At 41.4% G+C, this 21902-nt stretch overlaps 1 protein-coding gene across 3 annotated transcripts in view; it reads left to right on the forward strand.

Moving 5' to 3' along the window:
• Nucleotides 1-1746: 1746 nt before the first annotated feature.
• btbd8 (BTB domain containing 8) overlaps nucleotides 1747-21902 on the forward strand; it is a 77419-nt gene continuing 57263 nt past the window's right edge. For 2 of the 3 annotated variants that reach the window (XM_078408210.1, XM_078408211.1), the window contains exons 1-3: nucleotides 1747-2112; nucleotides 10215-10397; nucleotides 13193-13396. In XM_078408210.1, coding sequence (XP_078264336.1) covers nucleotides 10261-10397; nucleotides 13193-13396 — 341 coding nt within the window. In that variant the 5' untranslated portion in view covers nucleotides 1747-2112; nucleotides 10215-10260. Of the gene's footprint in view, nucleotides 2113-10214; nucleotides 10398-13192; nucleotides 13397-14608; nucleotides 14699-21902 lie in introns of those variants that run through there. The other variant, XM_078408212.1, reaches the window with a different exon arrangement.

Below are 21902 nucleotides of genomic sequence, written 5' to 3' on the forward strand. Positions count from 1 at the left end.
GCTGAATCCCCTTTCTATCACGGACAATAGAGGTCACGTGGGATATTTTAATGCAACATTTAAAGGAGCCTGCACTAGCTACTTTATTGACCCATATCAGTCATGCCAAGGTACAATGCTGTGGTGTCCAGCTACATCCATTGGTACTTTAATTACAACTGCCCCCTCAACCCAACCACACCAAAGTAGCTGAATGGAGCATTCAAAGGGCATGATGAGCAGAACAAACCAAGAGACAACACACCATTGTCACATCAGAACAAACTGTATTTTTCACATCATGTCACTGAGTCAGCTGTTGCACAATTTGCATTTGTTTGATTGAAAGATACAAAAAGTGCTGGAGTAACTCAGCAGGTCAGGCAGCATCCCTGGAGAACATGGATCGGTGATGTTTCGGCCCACCGACTCCACGCTGACCATTGATCACCCATCCACACTAGTAGACCAGGTAGACCTACCAGACCCAGCCCTGAAGAGGGTCTCGACCCGAAACGTCACCTATTCCTTCTCTCCAGAGATGCTGCCTGTCCCACTGAGTTATTCCAGCATTTTGGGTCTATCTTCGGTTTAAACCAGCATCTGCAATTCCTTCCTACACAGCCCTAGCTGGGGTCATTTGTGCCTGGCCCTGATTGATGGCACGGTGGCGCAGCGGTAGAATTGCTGCCTGACAGCGAATGCAGCGCCGGAGACTCAGGTTCGATCCTGACTACGGGCGCTGTCTGTACGGAGTTTGTACGTTCTCCTCGTGGGTTTTCTCCAAGATCTTCGGTTTCCTCCCACACTCCAAAGACGTACAGGTATGTAGGTTAATTGGCTGGGCAAAATTGTCCCTAGTGTGTGTAGGATAGTGTTAGTATGCAGGGATCGCTGGGCTGCGCAGACCCGGTGGGCCGAAGGGCCTGTTTCTACGCTGTATGTTTAAATCTAAATCTAAAAAAATCCTGGTCTTTTCTCACTTCCAGGTTTTCACCTCTCCCCCTCTACTTTCAGTCTGAAGAAGGGTCCCAACCCAAAACCTCACCCATCCTTCTTCTCCAAAGATGGTGCCTGACTCGCTGAGTTACTCCAACACTTTGTGTTTTTCTCATACTCGTTCTATGTTAGAACCCACTTTTCTCAGCCACTTCCTACACAAGTAGGAGTAATTTACAGAGGCCAATGAACCAACACACCTGCACGTGTTTGGGATGTGGGAGGAAACCAAAGCACCCGGAGGAAACCCACGCGGTGATAGGGAGATCATGCAAACTCCACATAAGCAGCACCAGAAGTCGGGATCGAACCCGTGTCCCTGGCCGCTGGGAGGCGGCAGCTCCACCATCTTTTTATTCACAAAATGCTGGAGTAACTCAGTGGGTCAGGTAGCATCTCGAGAGAGAAGGAATGGGTGACGTTTCGGGTCGAGACCCTTCTTCATCCCAGTCTGAAGAAGGGTCTCGACCCGAAACGTCACCCATTCCTTCTCTCTCGAGATGCTACCTGACCCACTGAGTTACTCCAGCATTTTGTGAATAAATCGATTTGTACCAGCATCTGCAGTTATTTTCTTATACATTTAGCTCCACCATCTTGTTGCCCCCCCCCCCGTGACGTCGCGACGGTGCTGATTGTGAGGTCACGCCGCCGGGCGTTGGGGCGCGGATTGTGACATCACAGCGTCGGGTGTGGGTGGGAAAGAGGGAGGGGTTCAGTGCGGTGACGCAGACGGGTCGTGGGTAATCACGTGTCCACCCGCCCGCAAGCCAGGAATGGAGTTCCAAGGGTGGCGGTTGTAAACAGAACAGAGGCGCGAGGGGAGACAGCGCTCTCCCGCCCGGTGCAACAGCCACGCGCGGGGTGATAACGTTTTCCCGCGCTCTCGGTCCAGCAGAGCAGCAGCAGAGCAGCAGCAGAGCGGGGAGACACTCATTCTCTCCCCGGTGCCAGCAGCAGCGACAGCAGCAGCAGTGCTGGATATGGACATCCACCGCTGCTAAAGTGGAGGTGCGCGCCGCTCGGAAGCTGATCCAGCCGATCGTCTCCCCACCCCGGGCACACAGACTCAGGTGTGAGTGCAAGTGAACAGGCGCCGGAGTGAAACGATTGTGCACTTAACTGAGACCCGAGGTAATGTTAATCAGCACCTCCTGGTCTTCCCTCCCCATCCACTACTTCGCAATTGAAATATTTATCTTGAGAAGACTGAGGCTTGATGTGTCTACGTGGATTTTAGCAAGACTGAACATTTGGTAGTTTGGTGGAAAAAAACATAAACCCACGAGATCCAAAGGATAGTGGCAACTTGGCAAGAAGTAAAGGTGTATTTCGACCACTCATGCTCGAAGGATCCTTACTCAGTTCCCTTTTTTTGTTTGTTATATGACCTAAACTTCAGGCAAGGTGTGTAGGAAAGAAAATTGCAGATGCTGGTTTAAATCGAAGGTAGACACAAAATGCTGGAGTTACTCGGCGGGTCAGGCAGCATCTCTGGAGAGAAGGAATGGGTGACGTTTCGACTCGAGACCCTTCTTCAGGCAAGATACAAATGATCCGTGTCCTGTCTCATACCTGATACAAATGCTGGCTGAAATGAGAGATATTTCGGGTAGGGTGATGCCGATGAAACTCTCAATTAGGCTGACAAATAACAAATTGGAATTTGCCAGAGTAGTGTAAATAGAATGAACCTGTATCCCTTAGTGGGGAGATCAAAACTAGGGGGCAAGGATTTAATTGGTAGTAGGATGAGTCCCCCCATCAACAGGGTGTGTAGATTTGGAACCCACATGTTTATAAAATACTTGGTGTTCACTTGGCCTGTAGGGTTATGCACCTAGTGCTGTGTGATGAGATTATGCTGGAGACCATAAAGTGCAGATATGCTAGGCCAAATAATCCTGTCCTAAACTGTCTGATTCTTCACCTGTTCTATCCATGCCATGCACGACAATCTTTCTCCAATGCATTGTGTATTGAGTAGGAATAGGGCAGGCATTGTGAACAAAGATAGAGAGACACATGATGCTGCAGATGCTGTACTCTTGAGCAAATCAGACAGAGGAAGGTGCTGGAGGAACTCAGTGACCTGAAGTCTGAAGAAGGGTCCTGACTCAACTTTATCTGTCCATTCCCTCCAAAGATGCTGCTTGGCCTGCTGAGTTCCTCCAGTACTTTGTTTTTTTGTGCATGCAATCAGATATTGTCATGATTCACTCTTGGATGTTCTTGATGCTGTCAGGTTTCAAAATTATTAATTTTATAAATCATATTTTTAAAATTTTGACCGTTAATGGGCATTATTTCGTATATCAATGGCTCCCTGATTTAACATGAATTTCATTTATGCTGCAAACGGCATTAATCCCTAAAATAGATTTGCAGGTGACCTGAACCTTTAAAGATGTTATGCCAGTCCTGAACAAATATTATATACAGTGCCCTCCATAATGTTTGGGTCAAAGACCCATCGTTTATTTATTTGCCTCTGTACTCCACAATTTGAGATTTGTAATAGAAAAAAAATCACATGTGGTAAAAGTGCACATCGTCAGATTTTAGTAAAGGCCATTTTTATACATTTTGGTTTCACCATGTAGAAATTACAGCAGTGTTTATACACAATCCCACCATTTCAGGGCACCACAATGTTTGGAACACAGCAATGTCATGTAAATGAAAGTAGTCATGTTTAGTATTTTATTGCATATCCTTTGCATGCAATGACTGCTTGAAGTCTGCGATTCATGGACATCACCAGTTGCTGGGTGTCTTCTCTGGTGCTGCTCTGCCAGGCCCATATTGCAGCCATCTTTAGCTTATGCTTGTTTTGGGGGCTAGTCCCCTTCAATTTTTTCTTCAACATACAAAAGGCATGCTCAATTGGGTTCAGATCGGGTGATTGACTTGGCCACTCAAGAATTGACAATTTGTTAGTTTTGAAAAACTCCTTTGTTGCTTCAGCAGTATGTTTGGAACCATTGTCTTGCTGTAGAATAAACCGCTGGCCAATGAGTTTTGAGGCATTTGTTTGAACTTGAGCAGATAGGATGTGTCTGTACACTTCAGAATTCATTATGCTACTACCATCAGCAGTGAAGATAAGTGAGCTAATGCCTTCAGCAGCCATACATGCCCAGGCCATAACACCCCCACCACTGTGTTTTACAGATGAGGTGGTATGCTTTGGACCTTGGGCAGTTCCTTCTCTCCTCCATACTTTGCTCTTGCCATTACTCTGATATAAGCTAATCTTCGTCTCACCTGTCCACAAGACCTTTTTCCAGAACTGTGGTTGCTCTTTTAAATACTTTTGGCAAACTGTAACCTGGCCATCCTATTTTTGTGCCTATTCAGCGGTTTGCATCTTGCAGTGTAGCCTCTGTATTTCTGTTCATGAATTCTTCTGCAGACAGTGGTCATTGACAAATCCACACCTGACTTTTGAAGAGTGTTTCTGATCTGTCGGACAGGTGTTTGGGGATTATTCTTTATTTCTCTAGAGAATTCTTCTGTCATCAGCTGTGGAGGTCTTCCTTGGCCTGTCAGTCCCCTTGCGATTAGTAAGCTCACCAGTGCTCTCTTTCTTAATGATTTTCCAAACAGTTGATTTTGGTAAGCCTAAGGTTTGGCTGATGTCTTTAACAGCTTTATTCTTGTTTCTCAGTCTCATAATAGCTTCTTTGACTTTCATTGGCACAACTTTGGTCCTCGTTGATAAACAGCAATAAAAGTTTCCAAAGGTGATGGGAAGACTGGAGGAAAGATTAGGTGCTGAGGGCACTCATACCTGCATTAAGGAGGCAATTAAACACACCTGAGCAATTACAAACACCTGTGAAGCCATGTGTCCCAAACATTATGGTGCCCTGAAATGGGGGGACCATGTATAAATACAACTGTAATTTCTACATGGTGTAACTAAAATGTATAAAAATGGCCTTTAATAATATCTGACAATGTGCACTTTAACCACATGTGATTTTTTTCTATTACAAATCTCAAATTGTGGAGTAACGAGGCAAATAAATAAATGATGGGTCTTTGTCCCAAACATTATGGAGGGTACTGTACACAAGTACACTTCATGTGAAGTGTCGCTAATGTCATTTGTTAGGTTAATTCATTATGATAGACAGGGAAATGAAAGAAAATCATAAGAAATGAAAGCATATACAAAGAAAAATCCATGTCTTGCATTTATAAAGCAACTTTAGCAGTCACATCACACAGTTGTGCTGTGGTAAACAGAAGCCAATTTGCCTGTTGGAAAATCCTACAGATAGTGACAGGGAGAATGTGTGAGTGCATTTTAGCAATTTTTGGTATCTTGTATAAGACGTTGGTCAGACCACATTTAGAATATTGTGTTCAGTTCTGAGCACCATGTTTTAGGAAAGATATTGTCAAGCTTGATAGGGTTCAGAAAAGATTTATGAGGATGTTGCCAGGACTAGAGGGTGTGAGCTGTAGGAAAAGGTTGAGTAGGCTGGGTCTTTATTCCATGGAGCGCAAGACGGGGGATCTTATAGAGATGTACAAAATCATGAGAGGAATAGATCGAGTAGATGCTCAGAGTCTCTTGCCAACAGTAGGGGAATCGAGGACCAGAGGAAATAAGTTCAAGGTGATGGGGAAAAGATTTAATAGGAATCCGAGGGGTAACTTTTTCATACAAAGGGTAGTGGGTGTATGGAACAAGCTGCCAGAGGTGGTAGTTGAGGCTGGGACTATCCCATCGTTTAAGAGACAGGCAGGTACATGGATAGGACAGGTTTGGAGGGATATGGACCAAGTGCAGGCAATTGGGACTACTGTAGCTGGGACATTGTTGGCCGGTGTGGGCAAGTTGGATCGAAGGGCCTGTTTCCACACTATTACTCTATGACTCACTAATGTTGATTGATGAGAACTCCGAGGAAATTCCCTGTATTTTGTCATGGGATCTTATCCATCATTTAAGGCCTTGGTTTAATGTTTTGATTAAAGGTGGCACTTGTAATAGTCTTGTGTGCCTTCTGTGCTGTGCTGGAATGCCCAGCTAACTTTTGATATTTTGGATTGAGAGCTAGACTCACTGCCTTCGAACTTATATGAGATTCCTACCAACAAAGGTGCAGTTGACACATAATAAATGGGAACAGTTTGTGCAGATTAAAACCAATCATTTGGCGCAGGCTGTGGATGATAAGTTAATTGAGTTTCATTCTTCAGGTTAATTGCTTCATTAAAGTCCCATAATTTAGTTTCACTTTACATCAACCGCTCTTAATGCACTTCATATAAAATTGAATTTACTTGCTTCTTTGAATATCTATTATTCTACAGTCTTGCTGTAATTGTACTGTTCGTAATCCTGACATAGTTTAAAATTGCTATAAACATCTTTCTTCGGTAATGTAAAAAACCAAATAAACATGTAAGGCTGGGTTGCACTGGAAAGATATCAGTTGTGGCTCGGCTGCAGAGCTCTCACTTTAATACTGAAGAAAGGCTGTACTACCAGAATGCCCATTAAACCAAGGAGACACAAGAGACTACAGATGCTGGAAACTTGAGCAAACCCCATGCTGGATGTACTCAGCACATCAGTCTGAAGAAGGGTCTCGACCTGAAACTTCACCTGTCCATTCACTCCCGCGTTTTGCATGACCCGCTGAGTTCCTTGAGCACTGTGTGTTTTGCATTAAACATAAGGCTCTGTCCTGTATTTCTGATGAATGTAAAGAACCACATGGCATTATTTATGGAGGCGACTAGGGAAGTTATCTTGCCGTTTTGACCAAGATGAATCAGCATTGTTAATCTGGTTGTTTCTCATTGGTTATCCATGGGATCTTGGTATGTGCAAATTTCCTGCTCTGTTTCCTGCAATACCTAAGTTCATAAGTCATAGGAGCAGAATTAGGCTATTAGGCCCATCGAGTATACTCCATCATTCAATCATGACTGATCTATATTCCTTCTCAACCCCATTCTCCTGCCTTCTCCCTGTAACTTTTGAAGCCCTTACTAATCAGGAACTTGTCAACTTTCACTTTAAAAATATGAACAGATTTGGCCTGCACAGCCATGTACATGTGGTAATGAATTCCACAGATTCACCCCACTGTGGCTAAAGATGATTATATTCCAAAATCATGTATTTAGCAGAAAAGTGCCTTTGGATGTTCTCGGGTTGTCAGTTCTTTAATTATGAAAGTTGCAAAGTGTTTAAGTGTGATATTAAAATAACAGATAATTTGAAAGCGTACAAAATGGAGGGATATGAATCACGTGCAGGCAGCGCAGATTAGTTTAACTTGTCAGAAACAAAGTTGGAGTAACTCAGCGGGACAGGCAGCATCTCTGGAGAGAAGGAATAGGTGACGTTTCAGATTGAAGAAGGGTCTCGACCCAAAACATCACCCTTTCCTTCTCTCCAGAGATGCTGCCTGTCCCCTGAGTTACTCCAGCTTTTTGTGTCTATCTTCGGTTTAAACCAGCATCTGCAGTTCCTTCCTACACAGTTTAACTTGTCATCTTGTTTGGAATGGACATTATGGGATGAAGGGCCATGTACGATGTAAACTATTTTGACTTTTCAGTAGCTTAATGGTTAATATTAAAAGGATATTGTGGAATAATGTTAAAGTATTTGTAATTAAGTCAAATAGTATTGCTATCTGGTGTTGGTTGTAAATAGCAGGAATTTAAATGTCCTGACATTTAAATACAGGCTTTTAATTTACTATCTGAAATCTGTTTGGTTTGGAATCTCTACTGAAAATATTCATCCATACTTTAAATCACTAAATTACCATTTCTAATTGTTTGTTAGCGATTTGCATATTGTACTAAGAAATAATGCAGGACACGTTGAGGTAGAACTTTTAAGTCAAAGAGAAACTGATTCCTTAAGAAGAATAGGGCGATGCAGTTGATTATGCATGTTCCACCATGTGATGAGATTGTGACGGAACCTGTGCGTAATATCCACCTCCCTTCTTGAATCCCCCTGGATTGCAGTAATTGGTTGTTGTGGGATACAAATTGAGTATATTGGAAAAGAGATTGCTGGGTCTCCAATAATATATCCAGGTCTTTTTGATCGTCTCTCAGACACCTCTCCCTACTTATCCTTGGACCATGATCCCACAGACGAGCACCAGACCATAATCTCACAGACCATTTCTGATTTTATGACTTCTGGCTGTCTGCCTTCCACAGCCCTCAACTTATCGTTTCCCAGCCCGGTTTTACCTACTCCCCAAAATCCATAAACATAATTGCCCTGGCATTTTTTCTGCCTGCTCCTGTCTCACTGGAATGATTTCCACCTACCTCAACTCCATCCTATCCCCCCCCTTAGTTCAATCTCTCTCGACCTATGTCCAAGATACCTCACATGCTCTTCGTCTCATTAATGATTTCTGCTTTCCGGGCCCCCAGTCCCTATCTTTACTATGGACGTTCAGTCACTCTAAACCTCCATCCCTCACCAGGAAGGCGTTAAAGCCCTTTGTTTCTTCCTCGACCGCAGAACCATCCAATTTCCCTTTACTAACACTCTACTCTGCCTAGCGGAACTGGTCCTCACCCTCGACAACTTCTTCTTCGACTCCTCTGACTTGCTCCAAGTCCAAGGAGTAGCTATGGGCACCCGCATGGGCCCCAGCTATGCTCGCCTCTTTGTACGGTACGTTGAACAATCCCTGTTGCAGGCATACACAGGCCTGATCCCCAAACTCTATCGCTGTTACATTGAGGGTGCTACCTCCTGCACCCATGCAGAGCTCATGGACTTCATCAACTTCACCACCAATTTCCATCCTGCACTCAAATTTACTTGGATCATCTCCGACTCCTCCCCTTTCTTAATCTCACAGTCTCCATCACAGGAAATTGACTATCGACTGATGTTTATTACAAACCCACTGACTCCCACAATTATCTCGACCACACTTTTTCCCACCCTGCTTCCTGCAAAGACTCTATCCCCTACTTCCAATTCCTCTGTCTATGCTGCATCTGCACCCAAGATGAGGTGCTCCATACCAGGGCATCTGAAATGTTCTCATTCCAAAGGAAACGAGGGTTCCTCTCTCCCATCATAGATGAGACCCTCAATCATGTCTCCTCGGTACCCCGCAGCTCCGTACTTGCTCCCCCTCCCCTAGTCGCAACAGAGACAGAGTCCCCCTAGTCCTTACCTTTCGCCCATCAGCTGTCGCATGCAACACATAATCCTCAAATTTTTGCCACCTCCAATGGGATCCCAACATGAGTCACATCTTCCTTTCTCCACCCCTTTCCGCCTTTCACACAGACTCCAGACTGTCAAAGTAGCCACAGCCAGACATAAAAACAGCTTTTTTCCACGAGTAGTAGTTTTACTCAATAACCAAAGTCTGTAGTCTCTTTTTTGCTTTGGTTTATCTTCACCCACATGTTTAGACCGTAATGTTGTATCCTTATTGTTTTGGTGTTGTTATGCTTTATTCTTCATTGTTAACTATGTGTGGTCATTTGTGAGCGGTGCACCAAGGCACATTCCTTGTATATGCACATACTTGGCCAATAAACTTATTCATTCATTCAAGATGTGGACTCTTAAACATCAGCGAGATCAAATGTAGACTGGGTGATCATTTCGCTGAACACCTTCGCTCAGTCCCCCTGAACCTACCTGATCTCTTGATTGCTAAACACTTTAATTCTCCTTCCCATTCCCACACACACCTTTCTGTCCTAGGTCTCCTCCATTGTCATAGTGAGGCTAAACGCAAATTGGAGGAACAGCATCTCATATTTCACTTGGGCAGCTTACAGCCCTGTGGTATGAATATGTAATTTCTCTAAGTTCAGGTAGCCCTGGTATTCCCTCTCTCTCTCTCTCTCTCTATCCTTCCCCCACCCAAATCGCTCTAACTTCTTATTTTCATGCAAATAACAGCTAACAATGGCATGTTTCCTTTATCAATGTTACTTTTTTGCATATCTTTCATTCATTGTTCTTTATCTCTCTACATCTCTCATAGTCTATATCTCTCATTTCCCTTATCCCTAACCAGTCTGAAGAAGGGTCCCGACCCAAAACGTCACCCATTCCTTCTCTCCAGAGATGCTCCCTGTCTCGCTGAGTTACTCCAGCTTTTTGTGTCTATCTTCAGTTTAAACCGGCATCTGCAGTTTCTTCCTACATGGTATAGTTGTCTTAATTGATTCATTTCATTTTAATATTTTTTAAATAGATGGTTTCCATGAGATGAATATAAACACCAATCAAGAGACCTAGAAATGGCAACGTGGAATGGAGGAATTGTGCAGAGAGTTCCCAATCTGGAAAACAGCAAAGGTTTCCAAGAGAGAGTTAGAAGTGAAAGACAGATATTGAAAGAAACCCTGGCTTCGCAGTTAAGTAAGGACCTTCTCAGGTATGCAATGCCTTCCTATAAACTGGGTTTGGTACAACAAATACTTAATATAATTAAACATCCTTTTATCATTTCAAGCATTTTTTAAAGTAAAACAAAGGACAATCTCAGCAGGTCATGCAGCATCTGTGGAAAGAGAAACAATTAATATTTCAGGTCAAAGATCCTGCAACAGAACTGAGGAGAGAAAACAAGTTAGTCCAGGTAGCAAAGTAAGTGGGGTAGGGCAGTGGGTGGATCAAAGCTATTGTCTACAATAGGTTGTAATCATTAAAAAGGCAAGTGTTTCTCTGTATGCTGTAGTGCTAATGTTGTAATAATGTTTAGGTAATACTGAGCAGTCTGTCTTACTGGGACATGCCCAGCAAGCCACAAGATACAAATGAAAGAAAACAGAAAGTGAGGAATGGCAAGCAAAAGTGAAGATTCTTGACACAAACAGAAAGAAAGAGCAAGCTATATAACATTGGAGTATTCAAGCTGCAATGGATTTGTTGGTTCTTGTTGAAACCTAGTTTATCCTAACAACTATTCTGTGTTGAAGATCCTTTGTCAGCCTTTCTTGTTTTTAGTGCACAGAACCAATCAGGTTGTCATTTGTTGCCACTCTAGTTATCAAACCAGGACAGGATCTGCACAGTAAATGGAAGGGTCCTGAGGAGTGATGTAGAGTGAAGGGGTCTTGGAGTGCAAGTACATAGTTTACTGATAGTGGCGTTGCACTTGTACATAGGATGATGAAGAAGGCTTTTGGCACACTGGCCTTCATTAGTCTGGGTATTGAGTATAGAAGTTGGAACAGTATGTTACAGTTGCACAAGACATTGTTGAGGCTGCACTTGGAGTAGTATTGTTACGTTTGGTCAACCTGCTATAGGAAATATGCCTTTAAGCTGGAAAGAATGTGATGAAGATTTATAAGGATGTTGCCAGGACTCACCAAATTTTAATCCTTAGGCTTTGAAGTAGTTAATTTCAGTTGTGACTGCAACACATTGGTTTTGGGGTGTTAAATTTAGAAATTTAGCTTCCAATCATTATCCAGTGACCTTGATTAGCAGTGTATGTAAACTACCATGGATAGATGCTGTAATCCACTCATCTGACCTACAATACTTACCAAGGAACTGTGGAGAGGGGAGAACATTAACATGAGGTCATTAATTTAAGAAATACTCTAAATAGAAGTTGTTCTTTTGTTTAAATTGCCTGAGTGCATTAATGTATTAGATTTTGTATCCAGTATATTTTGTTAATAAATGATGAAAATAGATTGTAGGAGTTTCTTCCCCCCCCCCCCCTTATCAGGCTTCCGAACGGTCTTTCCATAAGCGAGTGTACAGTCGATTCGCCTCTACCTCATTGTGGACATTGGACTTTGGCTAGCTATTGTACTTGCGTTTGTCTTAATTGCATTGATATTTAGTATTGTCCGATATGATTGGATAGCAGGCAAGATATCTTTTCATTGTACCTTGGTGCACATGACAATAATGAACTTATACCTAAAAATTACAATGGGGAAAGGAAGACATTATTCCGTGGCAACTGTTAGGAACAAGCGTCCTTGGGGCTTTATTGTAAGTAAAGGAAATTTGGCTGATTAGATTCTGACCATTATACCACCTGCAGAAGTAATTACACATCCTGCTGTGGTTGAATGTAGTGAGCTTCTGTTGTGATTTATGAGTTTATGATGGATGGAATATTAATTTGAGTTTGTTCATGAATATTCATTGGAAAATGAAGAGGATTTGATCTCAGACAAGGATCTGTTGGATGAAATATTAGAAGTGAGTCTCTTTGAGGGATTTAAGGTTTTTTTTCTCCAATATTCAGAAATTAAAGAATTGGAAGTAAAATTGTAACTATGTGGATTACATCTTATTGGAAATACACTTGTTTTTTCCTAGCTTGCTTGGCTCTGGTTGGCTGTATATGTAGGTGTCAGGGGTTATGGGGAGAAGGCTGGAGAATGGGGTTAAAAGGGAGAGATAGATCAACAATGGTTGAATGGCAGAGTAGACTTGATGGGCCGAATGGCCTAATTCTGCTCCTATCACTTATGACCTTATAGGTGAGAGTTTAAATTGGATGTGGGAATTGCCAGGACAGGTTAGCTTGGTGTTGAAGATGGTCAATTCTGAAATTGACTGAATCCAGAAGGTAGATTTTGTTTTTGGAGGAGGTGTATTGTTAGAAAGGAATAACTGATAAGTACAAATTGTAAATACTTTCTCACTATTTCACAACCCCCCTCACTAAAGGCTCAAATGAAAATGAATTTATTTAAGATATGGCAGTAAAACACATTTCTCCAGAGAGATATGCATATAATGTCACATGCCTTTTGGAGTTTTAAATGCTGTTTGGATTGTGCACTGACGTTTCATTGACTGTTCATGTGTGCAAAATGGTGATGGGTGGGTGGAGACATGAAAAATTAGTAAAATTAGTCCGCGATAATCTTGCACTTCATAGATATGTTTGAGACAAAGATAAAATTGATAAGGCTTATAATCATTAATTATTAACTCAAAGCATTAGTATAACATTTACAATTCATTCTGGTTATATAGGGATCTTGTTCTTGGTTATTGTGACACTAATTTTTAATACTGTATGATGTTCAACACTACTATATTATACATTATGATATATACCACAACATTCACTATACTCATTGCAGAAAGAATATTTCGATAGGTACTCTGACTGTTTAATTATATATTTTTTAAATCCAAGGAGCTCCAGAAACAATTTTGCACAATTGGTCTGTTTTTTGTTCCCAAAAGGCTTCTTGTAGAAGGAACTCAAACAGATGTCACATTCCATGTGGGTGCAGCTGTCTTCAAGGCCCATAGAGCCGTGCTGCTTGCAAGGGTTCCAGAGTTTTTTTCGAGAGTTTCTGGAAAACACTTAAAAGAAGAGGCTGAGAACTGTCCATCAATCATCCCTGTGGAGAATTTCAAGCCTTCGCAGTTTAAATACTTCTTGCAGTAAGTGTTTCCAACAGTTGTGGTATGTGTTGGTGTGTGTGGGAGATTTGATTTAAACTAATTATCAATGCTACTTCACATTGTTTCCCAATTGCACTCAAAACAACAGACTTCCAAATTCACAGCAATGAGCATTCTTTCCCATAGCAAACTTGAGTTAACCCTTCCTAGGCCAATCAGTTACATTAATTATCTGAAGAGATTACATTTGTATAGGTTTCTTGGCAACCTTGGGACACTGATTACATCTGAATGTTGCTAATGCTGTAATGCAAATATTTGTGTATGAAGATTGACAATTTGGTAAAAGTGGAATCTTATCAGGATACAAGGCAGAAAATGTGATATTTAAGACATTATCACCTCTCTTCGAAAACCACTACCGCCTAAGCAAGGTATAGGCAATTACAAATTATTAGTGGTGATCAAATTAAGTGTTTGCAATAATTATCAGGCTGTTGTCTATGGACATCTACTGCTTAAACATAATAAATTTAACTTTTCAGTTTTCAGTAGACCACAACTTGTAGGATGAAATACATCCCAAGCAGAAGTAGCATTTTAAGTGGTTTCTGCTCCCCCTTGATGTTCCTTTTCCCTTTAATCTGCCATTCACTGATAAGACAGAATAGTTGTTCAAAAGGCACTTGTTTTGGAGTAGATAGTACAGGATGGTTAAACTTGAGGACCTTTTGTAGTCATGTACAATAATGCCAAGAGGCTTGGGAATTGCAAGATGCACAATTGTTTTGTACATTCCTATTACTAAGACTCCACCTTAATACATTCATTAAGAAACACTAAATATTTGCTGTATCATTGCTGCTTGTTATTGAAACTAGAGGCCTTGAGTCTCCATCCTCATTGTAAGTTATTTTGGAAATTTTAACTTGCTTTATTTGTCACTGATATTTTCTGTTTGCATATACATTTGCAGCTCTTGATGCATATATTCTTTAAGTACTCCTTCAGAATATAACACAAGCAATACGGCATGAGACCAGTTTTGTTGTCAACTTCCTTATTGAGTGCTGACATTTAAATATTTGATTAGTGAGCATACCGTAATGCACTAGTACTGTATTTTGCAAATGCATAATGTTTACTTGCCCAGGCTGAGTCATAGCCAAATGATGCCATAATCCTGTGATGCAAGTGTATTATGCCCGGGCTCCTGTGATGAGGTGAAAACATGGGCTAGATACGAGTCCATCATCTTCTATCCATCTTGGGGTTAGCAGACAAATGTGTATTAGACATCATAGCTCCCAATACATATCTGATGAAATTATTCCCCAAATGGTATGTATTCATTGAATCTCTGGGAGCTGCACTTGAACAGTTGGAGGGGTGAATGTGGCTTGCAAGTTGCTATTTGATCACCCTTTGTATGGTTTCTAACAGATTAAATGACAAGCACTTCTCTAGATTATCATAGTAAGTAAAGGGATTTATTTTTATAATCCATGTTTTAACATTCTTGCTTCATTGTGGCTCACAACATACTGGGGAATGAATTTGTATTAGTATAGCTACTTAGTACTTCCTGCTCAATAGATTGGAAACCAGTTCGTATTCGGTCTCATTGGATATTGGATCATATCCTGTGTAAGAAAATAACTGCAGAAGCTGGTACAAATCGAAGGTATTTATTTCACAAAATGCTGGAGTAACTCAGCAGGTCAGGCAGCATCTCAGGGGAGAAGGAATGTGTGACGTTTCGGGTCGTGGGCATTCTTTGAAAATGTACGGAAGATGCATATCTGGTTTCTGGGTTGCATATCTGGGTTGGGAGCCTACTTTAAATGTAATTGATGATGGCCATAAACATCGTGAAAATTCCCACGCTTACCTGACCGTCAAACTGTCGCCTCCAATCTACCTGTCAAATGTCCTGACGGTAAATAAATTGGTTAACACAAGTATTTTATGGTATCTTCAAATGACTTTACTTAATTTAATATTACGTGCTTCTAAATGCATCTAAGACAACCTAGCAAATCTGGGGACAGCATGCGACAACGCCCGCAATAAGCAACGATATCTGGCGACAAGCCAGCTGTCGCCAAGAAATTTCAATCCGGTTGATTTCTCAGCGACGAGCCGAGATCCACTATGATTCTTTGAAGACTCCTCACGATTATGCCCGCTACACCCCGGCGAACTGTCGGCAACACCCTGGTCGCCGGCAGTCGCCTTAAAATCGCCTAAGTTGGGACAGGCCCTTTACTGTAAACACGTAGCACTGCCGGTGGAGGGGATGAATAATCTAATGGTGGAGAATAAACTGAGCAAACTATCTTAGGTGATGTTTTCTTTGGTTACGGTTATAGCTATGATATTTTCCTGAGCCTTTTGTGCTAGAGAGGCTGATGGCTGTTATGGGCTGGTTACCTTGCATAACTGAAAATTTATTGCATTATTGTTTATTATATTTATGTTGCATTAATGTGCCTGTAAATCTGCAACAACTTCATTGTTCCAGTCCCGGTTCATATAACAATTAAACACTCTTGACATATGACTTGAATTGAACAGGGTGTTGGTGAGATCTCACCTGGAAGAGTGCATATTTTTGTTCTCTTTAACTGAAAAAAGATAGTAACATTGAAGGCAGTTCAAATAAAATTGACTAGGCTAATTCCTGGGAAGAGAGACTATATAGCTTGGGTTTGTATTCCTTATTGAAGGGTAAACTTATTCAAATATATAACATCCTTAGGGGGCTTAACAGGTTAAATGTTGGAATGTTTTCGCTAGTGAGAAAGTCTTGAACAATGGGACAAAACAACAAAATGAAGGGTCAGTCATTCTCTTGGGGGTGATAAATCTCTAGAATTCTCTACCCTGGTGGGTGGTGGAAGCTGAATCATTAGAAATATTTTAAGTGAGGTGGATAAATATGGTAGATTGAAGAATGGAGAGGTAAGGAGAAATGGTATGGAAGGGGAATCGAGGCCAGTGTGGATTAAGCGTGCATGTATTATATTGTGGCAGTTATCTTACAGTGTCTTGAAGTTCATGGAAGTTCATCAATGTGAAACATAAACTCTTAATCTCTCCACAGATGTTGACTAATCTGAGTATTTCCAGTCTTGTTATAATCCTAAATCTGTCGGTTATTATGAAAATTTAAAGTATCATCTGGCGTTTCAAATAATGGGAAAGTTGCTGCATAAGAAGGCTCCTGTGTAATACCTCCAAATTTAGCCTTTCACTTAATTTTCCTATTTCAATATCCAGCTGAGAAAGTTCCAGACATGGAGTAGTTTTCTGCTCAAACACCTTGGTGGAATTTAAAAAAAATCCAGAGTGTTATTGAGGCAGGGAAAATAGAAATCCCTTGCTCTTCAACACCACCTCAGTCAACATGAAATAGACTGAAAAATGTTATTATGCATTAGCAGGCACACAGGCTATGTTTTAAAAAAAAATCTAACTGTTTAGCCTTGAACAGCTTCCCTAAAAAAGTGAACCTACATGTAACGGGTTGGGTTAAATAAATGTGTTCTCTGAAATGAACATTCTGTTCAGCAAAGTTAAGAAGCTGAAGATATGGGTATCAGCTATCTACTCTATAAGCTGAGAAAATTTACGTAAGAAAACATACATTTATAATCTTTAAGCCAGTGAACTGCTCAAGACATGTAATAAATAGCAGGCTATTTTCTTCTTCTGGAGGCGCTATATAATTCTTAAATAACACCTGGGGGGGATTAATACACTAAAGATGAAAAGTGAGACGGCTCTGAATTGAGCCTGACAGAGGTGATCGAATTATTTCTACTGAATCTGTTTTTTATTTATTTCGATGTTTCCTTAAAATTGCTTGCGGTATTGGTGTTGATAAAGATGGATTTAAAAAATATAATGGGTGTGAATATGGTGAATGAGGGCTGTTTAATCTGAAGGTCAGTTCTATAGATTTACAATCCGTGGAAAGGTAAAATAACGTCTTGTAATTTTAGCAGACATCATGTAAACAAAAGGTTCAAAGTCCTCTCACCTGGGGATGCAAGACTTAGTTTTGTGATGCAGATATTGAGCTGTTGTCAAGGAAACAATGTTGTAATTTTGAAAAGCAAAAAAGCCTGTAGTTGCTGGAAATTTCCAATAAAAATTGAAAAGGGTTTCTCAGTAGGTCAGACAGCATCTGTGGAGAGAGAAATCGATGGTGATATTTTGAGGTCAATGAGCCTTTATCAAAATTGGAGAAACTAAGAAATATATTTTAAATTGCATTAAAATCTTCAGTTGCTGCTGAGGATATGGTGAAGATACTTTACCGGGTCCACTGGTATAGAATCTTGGATGAGTGATTGGCTATGCAATTTGAAGTCAAGGCACTGCATGTCTTGGAGGAGAACTTGCAGGTTGTGGTGTTTTCATGTGCTCATTACCCATCTCTTTCTAGCCAGTTTTGGTTGAAAGATTCTTGAAGATTTGCTGCTACATTTGAATAGATCACATGTAGTATAGTGAAAACATTCTTATTGAGTCAGTTACCATTACTGCTTTCTTGATACATAGGCATGCGCACATAAATGTCGTCACTGAAGACTATTACTCAAAGCTGGATTCAAATGATAAAGAGTCATCAACCCAAAACCTTAACTCTGTTTCCATCTCCATTGATGTTGCCTCACCTACTGAATGCTTCCAGCATTTCTGTTTTATTATAGGACTAAAATAACCATAAACCAAGCAGCAGCAACAGATCTTATAACCATTGTTCAAAGTGGATACTTAACAACATAATGTAATGTGGGATCTAGAAGTGCAAGTGCCGAAGTCATTGAAAGTGGCAATGCACCTGTACATAAGGTGGCACTGTACATAAGGCGGTGAAGGTGGCTATTGGCACTTTGGCTCTATCAGTCAGGGAATTGTATAGATGTAAGATATTAAATAAGAGATGGTGTCTGACAGCTGAGTTACTCCAGCTTTTTGTGTATCTTTGGTTTAAACCAGCATCTGCAGTTCCTTCCTACACAATTAAGTATAGAAGTTGGGGCACATACAAAGTGCTGGAGTAACTCAGTGGATCAGACAGCATCTCTGAAGACATGGAGAGGCCTATCCATGTCCTCCAGAGATGCTTCCTCATATTGAATCACTCCAGCACTTAAATGTTCTATATACGATTCTAGCATCTGCAGTTCTTTGTGTCTCCATAGAAGTTGTAACTCTTGTTACAGTTACAAGAGGTTGTTGAAGCTGCACTTGGAGTATTATATTCAGTTTTCGACATTGTGCTACGGGAAAGATGCCATTAAACTGGAAAGAGTGTAGAGAAGGTTTACGAGGATATTGTCAGGTCTCAAAGTGATCATCCCTTCTTATTTCTCTGCTCCACCCATAAAGCCTCACCAGATGATCCCTCAGTAATTTCATCTCTGACTTGCGTCATGATGTTCTCCATCAAAAATGCACTTGACTTCATTTTAATAAAGCAAACAATTTGATGTAGTTTGGCACTAATAAAAAAAGACAATGCCCCAAACTGAACAAAAAATAAAGGTCGGAAAAATTCAAGCCATAATTATAATTTGTATATTATTTCGGACACATAAAATCAGGGTGAATAATACCAGACAACAGTCTCCTTTTGTTTTTGCATTAAGGAATTGAAAATTTCACGGGCTGATTCTTAGCATTTCCATTGGGAGAGTGAATTTCATTCTCTGGCCCAGAGTGGTGGCAGTAACTGCCAGCAGTCAGGTGTGGTTCCTACTGAGACCAACACTGACAATGGTGGGTGGCACCTATCTCTGCTCCTGCACTTGGAAGCAAGTTGGAGGAGATCTCTACATTCATCTCCTGAATTGAGAATTGGAGGTTAAACCAAATTTCCACCTGCACACTTAGTATAAGAAAATAACTGCAGATGCTGGTACAAATCGAAGGTATTTATTCACAAAATGCTGGAGTAACTCAGCAGGTCAGGCAGCATCTCGGGAGAGAAGGAATGGGTGACGTTTCGGGTCGAGACCCTTCTTCAGACTGATGTCAGGGGGGCGGGACAAAGGAAGGATATAGGTGGAGACAGGAAGATAGAGGGAGATCTGGGAAGGAGATGGGGAAGGGAGAGACAGAGGAACTATCTAAAGTTGGAGAAGTCGATGTCCATACCACTGGGCTGCAAACTGCCCAGGCGAAATATGAGGTGCTGTTCCTCCAATTTCCGGTGGGCCTCACTATGGCACTGGAGGAGGCCCATGACAGAAAGGTCAGACTGGGAATGGGAGGGGGAGTTGAAGTGCTCGGCCACCGGGGGATCGGTTTGGTCAATGCGGACCTGCACACTTGATGGGTAACAAGGATGTTATCTCTTATATTCATAAATACTATAAATAGATTACAAACTGTTATTTGTGGCGGCTCGCTGTGTGTATAAATTTTACAACAGTGTCTGCATTTCTAAAATACATTTACAGCCACTTGCTTTTGAAGTCCTGAACAGAATAGGGATGCTTAATAAATTTGTATATGACATGAAAATTGATGTTGATGCAAATAGTCCTAGCGCACAGGATGTTATTGATCATTTGGGAAAATGGGCATCACAATGTCAGATGAAATTTAATCCTGATAAATGCAAGATGATGCACCTGGAAATGAATAAAAGTGTAGGACCGACATCATGAAGAATTGAGGGACAGAGGTACAAGTCTAAGGATCCCTGAAAGTGACAATAGATATAGATAGGTTCAGGAAGGCATATGAGATACCTGTTGTGATCAAGAAGTCAGAGATGAGTACAGGATGAAAAATGTCAGCGAAAAAAAGAAATTTTCAACAGCATGAGTGCAAAAAGCAGCACCAACAATCATCTGTGTGACAGAGAATGAGTTGAGGGGGTGGGACCTGATTAGGACTCAACGAAGGATTGATCCCTATGTAGAAACATAATGAAGAGGTGGGTATTGCTTGGTCCAACGTAAGTTGCCACAGCTTTGACTTGAGGAGAGTTGAAGAAATGATTGCTTGATGTAAGAATGAATTCTGCCAAGTGAAGTAGAGTGGTGGTGAAGGTCTGGTTTCACCTCCGTTCAGGGAATTAAAGGGCCCTCGTACCATCCAAGTGTGGGAAGGAAGTGTGGAGTGATTGGAAATGCACGGTAGTGAGCCATTTGAGACTGGGAAACTGACAGTGGCAGAGGGTGTCAAAGATGCTGTCGATAAATGAGAAGGGACAAGGGCAGGCTAAAGCAATGGATCTACCAGTCCAGTCCTTGTGCTCCTGAGCAGGTGATGTGGGGTGGGATCTACATGGCTGAATGCTGCGGAGGGGAGATCGCCCAAGGAAATGAAGTGTTCACCTGGGAGACAACAGCCTGAAGTTCAAACATGGGCTCATAATCGAGATGGAGGTATGAGGAGGGGTCTGAGAGTTGTGATATTCAGCTTCTGTGAAGCAGTGATCAGTACATCACATGACAATAAGACAACTATTTTAGATTTAGAGATACAGCGCAGAAACAGGCCCTTCGACCCACCGGGTCCGCGCCGCCCAGCTATCCCCGCACATTAACACTATCCTACACCCACTAGGGACAATTTTTACATTTGCCCAGCCAATCAACCCACATACCTGTATGACTTTGGAGTGTGGGAGGAAACCGAAGATGTCGGAGAAAACCCACGCAGGTCACGGGGAGAACGTAAAACTCCGTACAGTACAGCACCCGTAGTCAGGATCGAACCTGAGTCTCCGGCGCTGCATTCGCTGTCAGGCAGCAACTCTACCGCTGTGCCACCGTGCCGCTCGCACGGTGATTTCTTTCCTTGCTTGAGCTGTTTCATTTTTTCAGCCATTATACGAGTTCTGGCCATGGGCATATTCCTTCACAATATCTTCCAGATCCTTTTGTGTGTTTTGAAGTGGGGCATTAGTTTTTGGATAATTCTTAATTGCAATACAATTAAATTAAGTAGAATCTAAATTTTGCCAGAATCTAAAGTGAAAGCTACTGCGAAGATCTAAATGATGGAATAATTCTTTTTAAATTGGCTTTGTGTCAAAAATCATTGAACTCCGTAATTGCATCTCTTCGGCTAATGCAGTAGGCTGAATGTCGAATCTGTGGCTAAGGGGGAGTTTTTAATTGCATTTTATATAATGGAGTATACTTAATTCAGAAATGTTTCATGAAGTTCATTCTCTTCTTTTTAAAGATAAATCTCTTAATTTAATCTTGCGGAACAGAGCTAATCCATTTGCCCTTGGCTTGGGCCAATTACAGAACTTTAAAAGCATGAAAGGGGGTAAAACCACCACTGATAGATGCAGCTGTTGTCCATGAAACCTTCCCAGTCTCTCTTCCATTGTTTCATTCTCATGTGCTCAGCATTGTGAAATTTGAACAGTTTCCACATCTTAACGAAGGCTATTCAAAACCAAAGAAAACAAACCAGCTATAAAAATAACTATTGTGACAGAAATGAGATTCATTTTGCTTTTTAACAGGATTATTGGCAGGCCTCTCACAAAAACAGCCACTCC

This window comes from Rhinoraja longicauda, chromosome 11 (assembly GCF_053455715.1).
Source record: "Rhinoraja longicauda isolate Sanriku21f chromosome 11, sRhiLon1.1, whole genome shotgun sequence".
Classification (NCBI taxonomy): domain Eukaryota; kingdom Metazoa; phylum Chordata; class Chondrichthyes; order Rajiformes; family Arhynchobatidae; genus Rhinoraja; species Rhinoraja longicauda.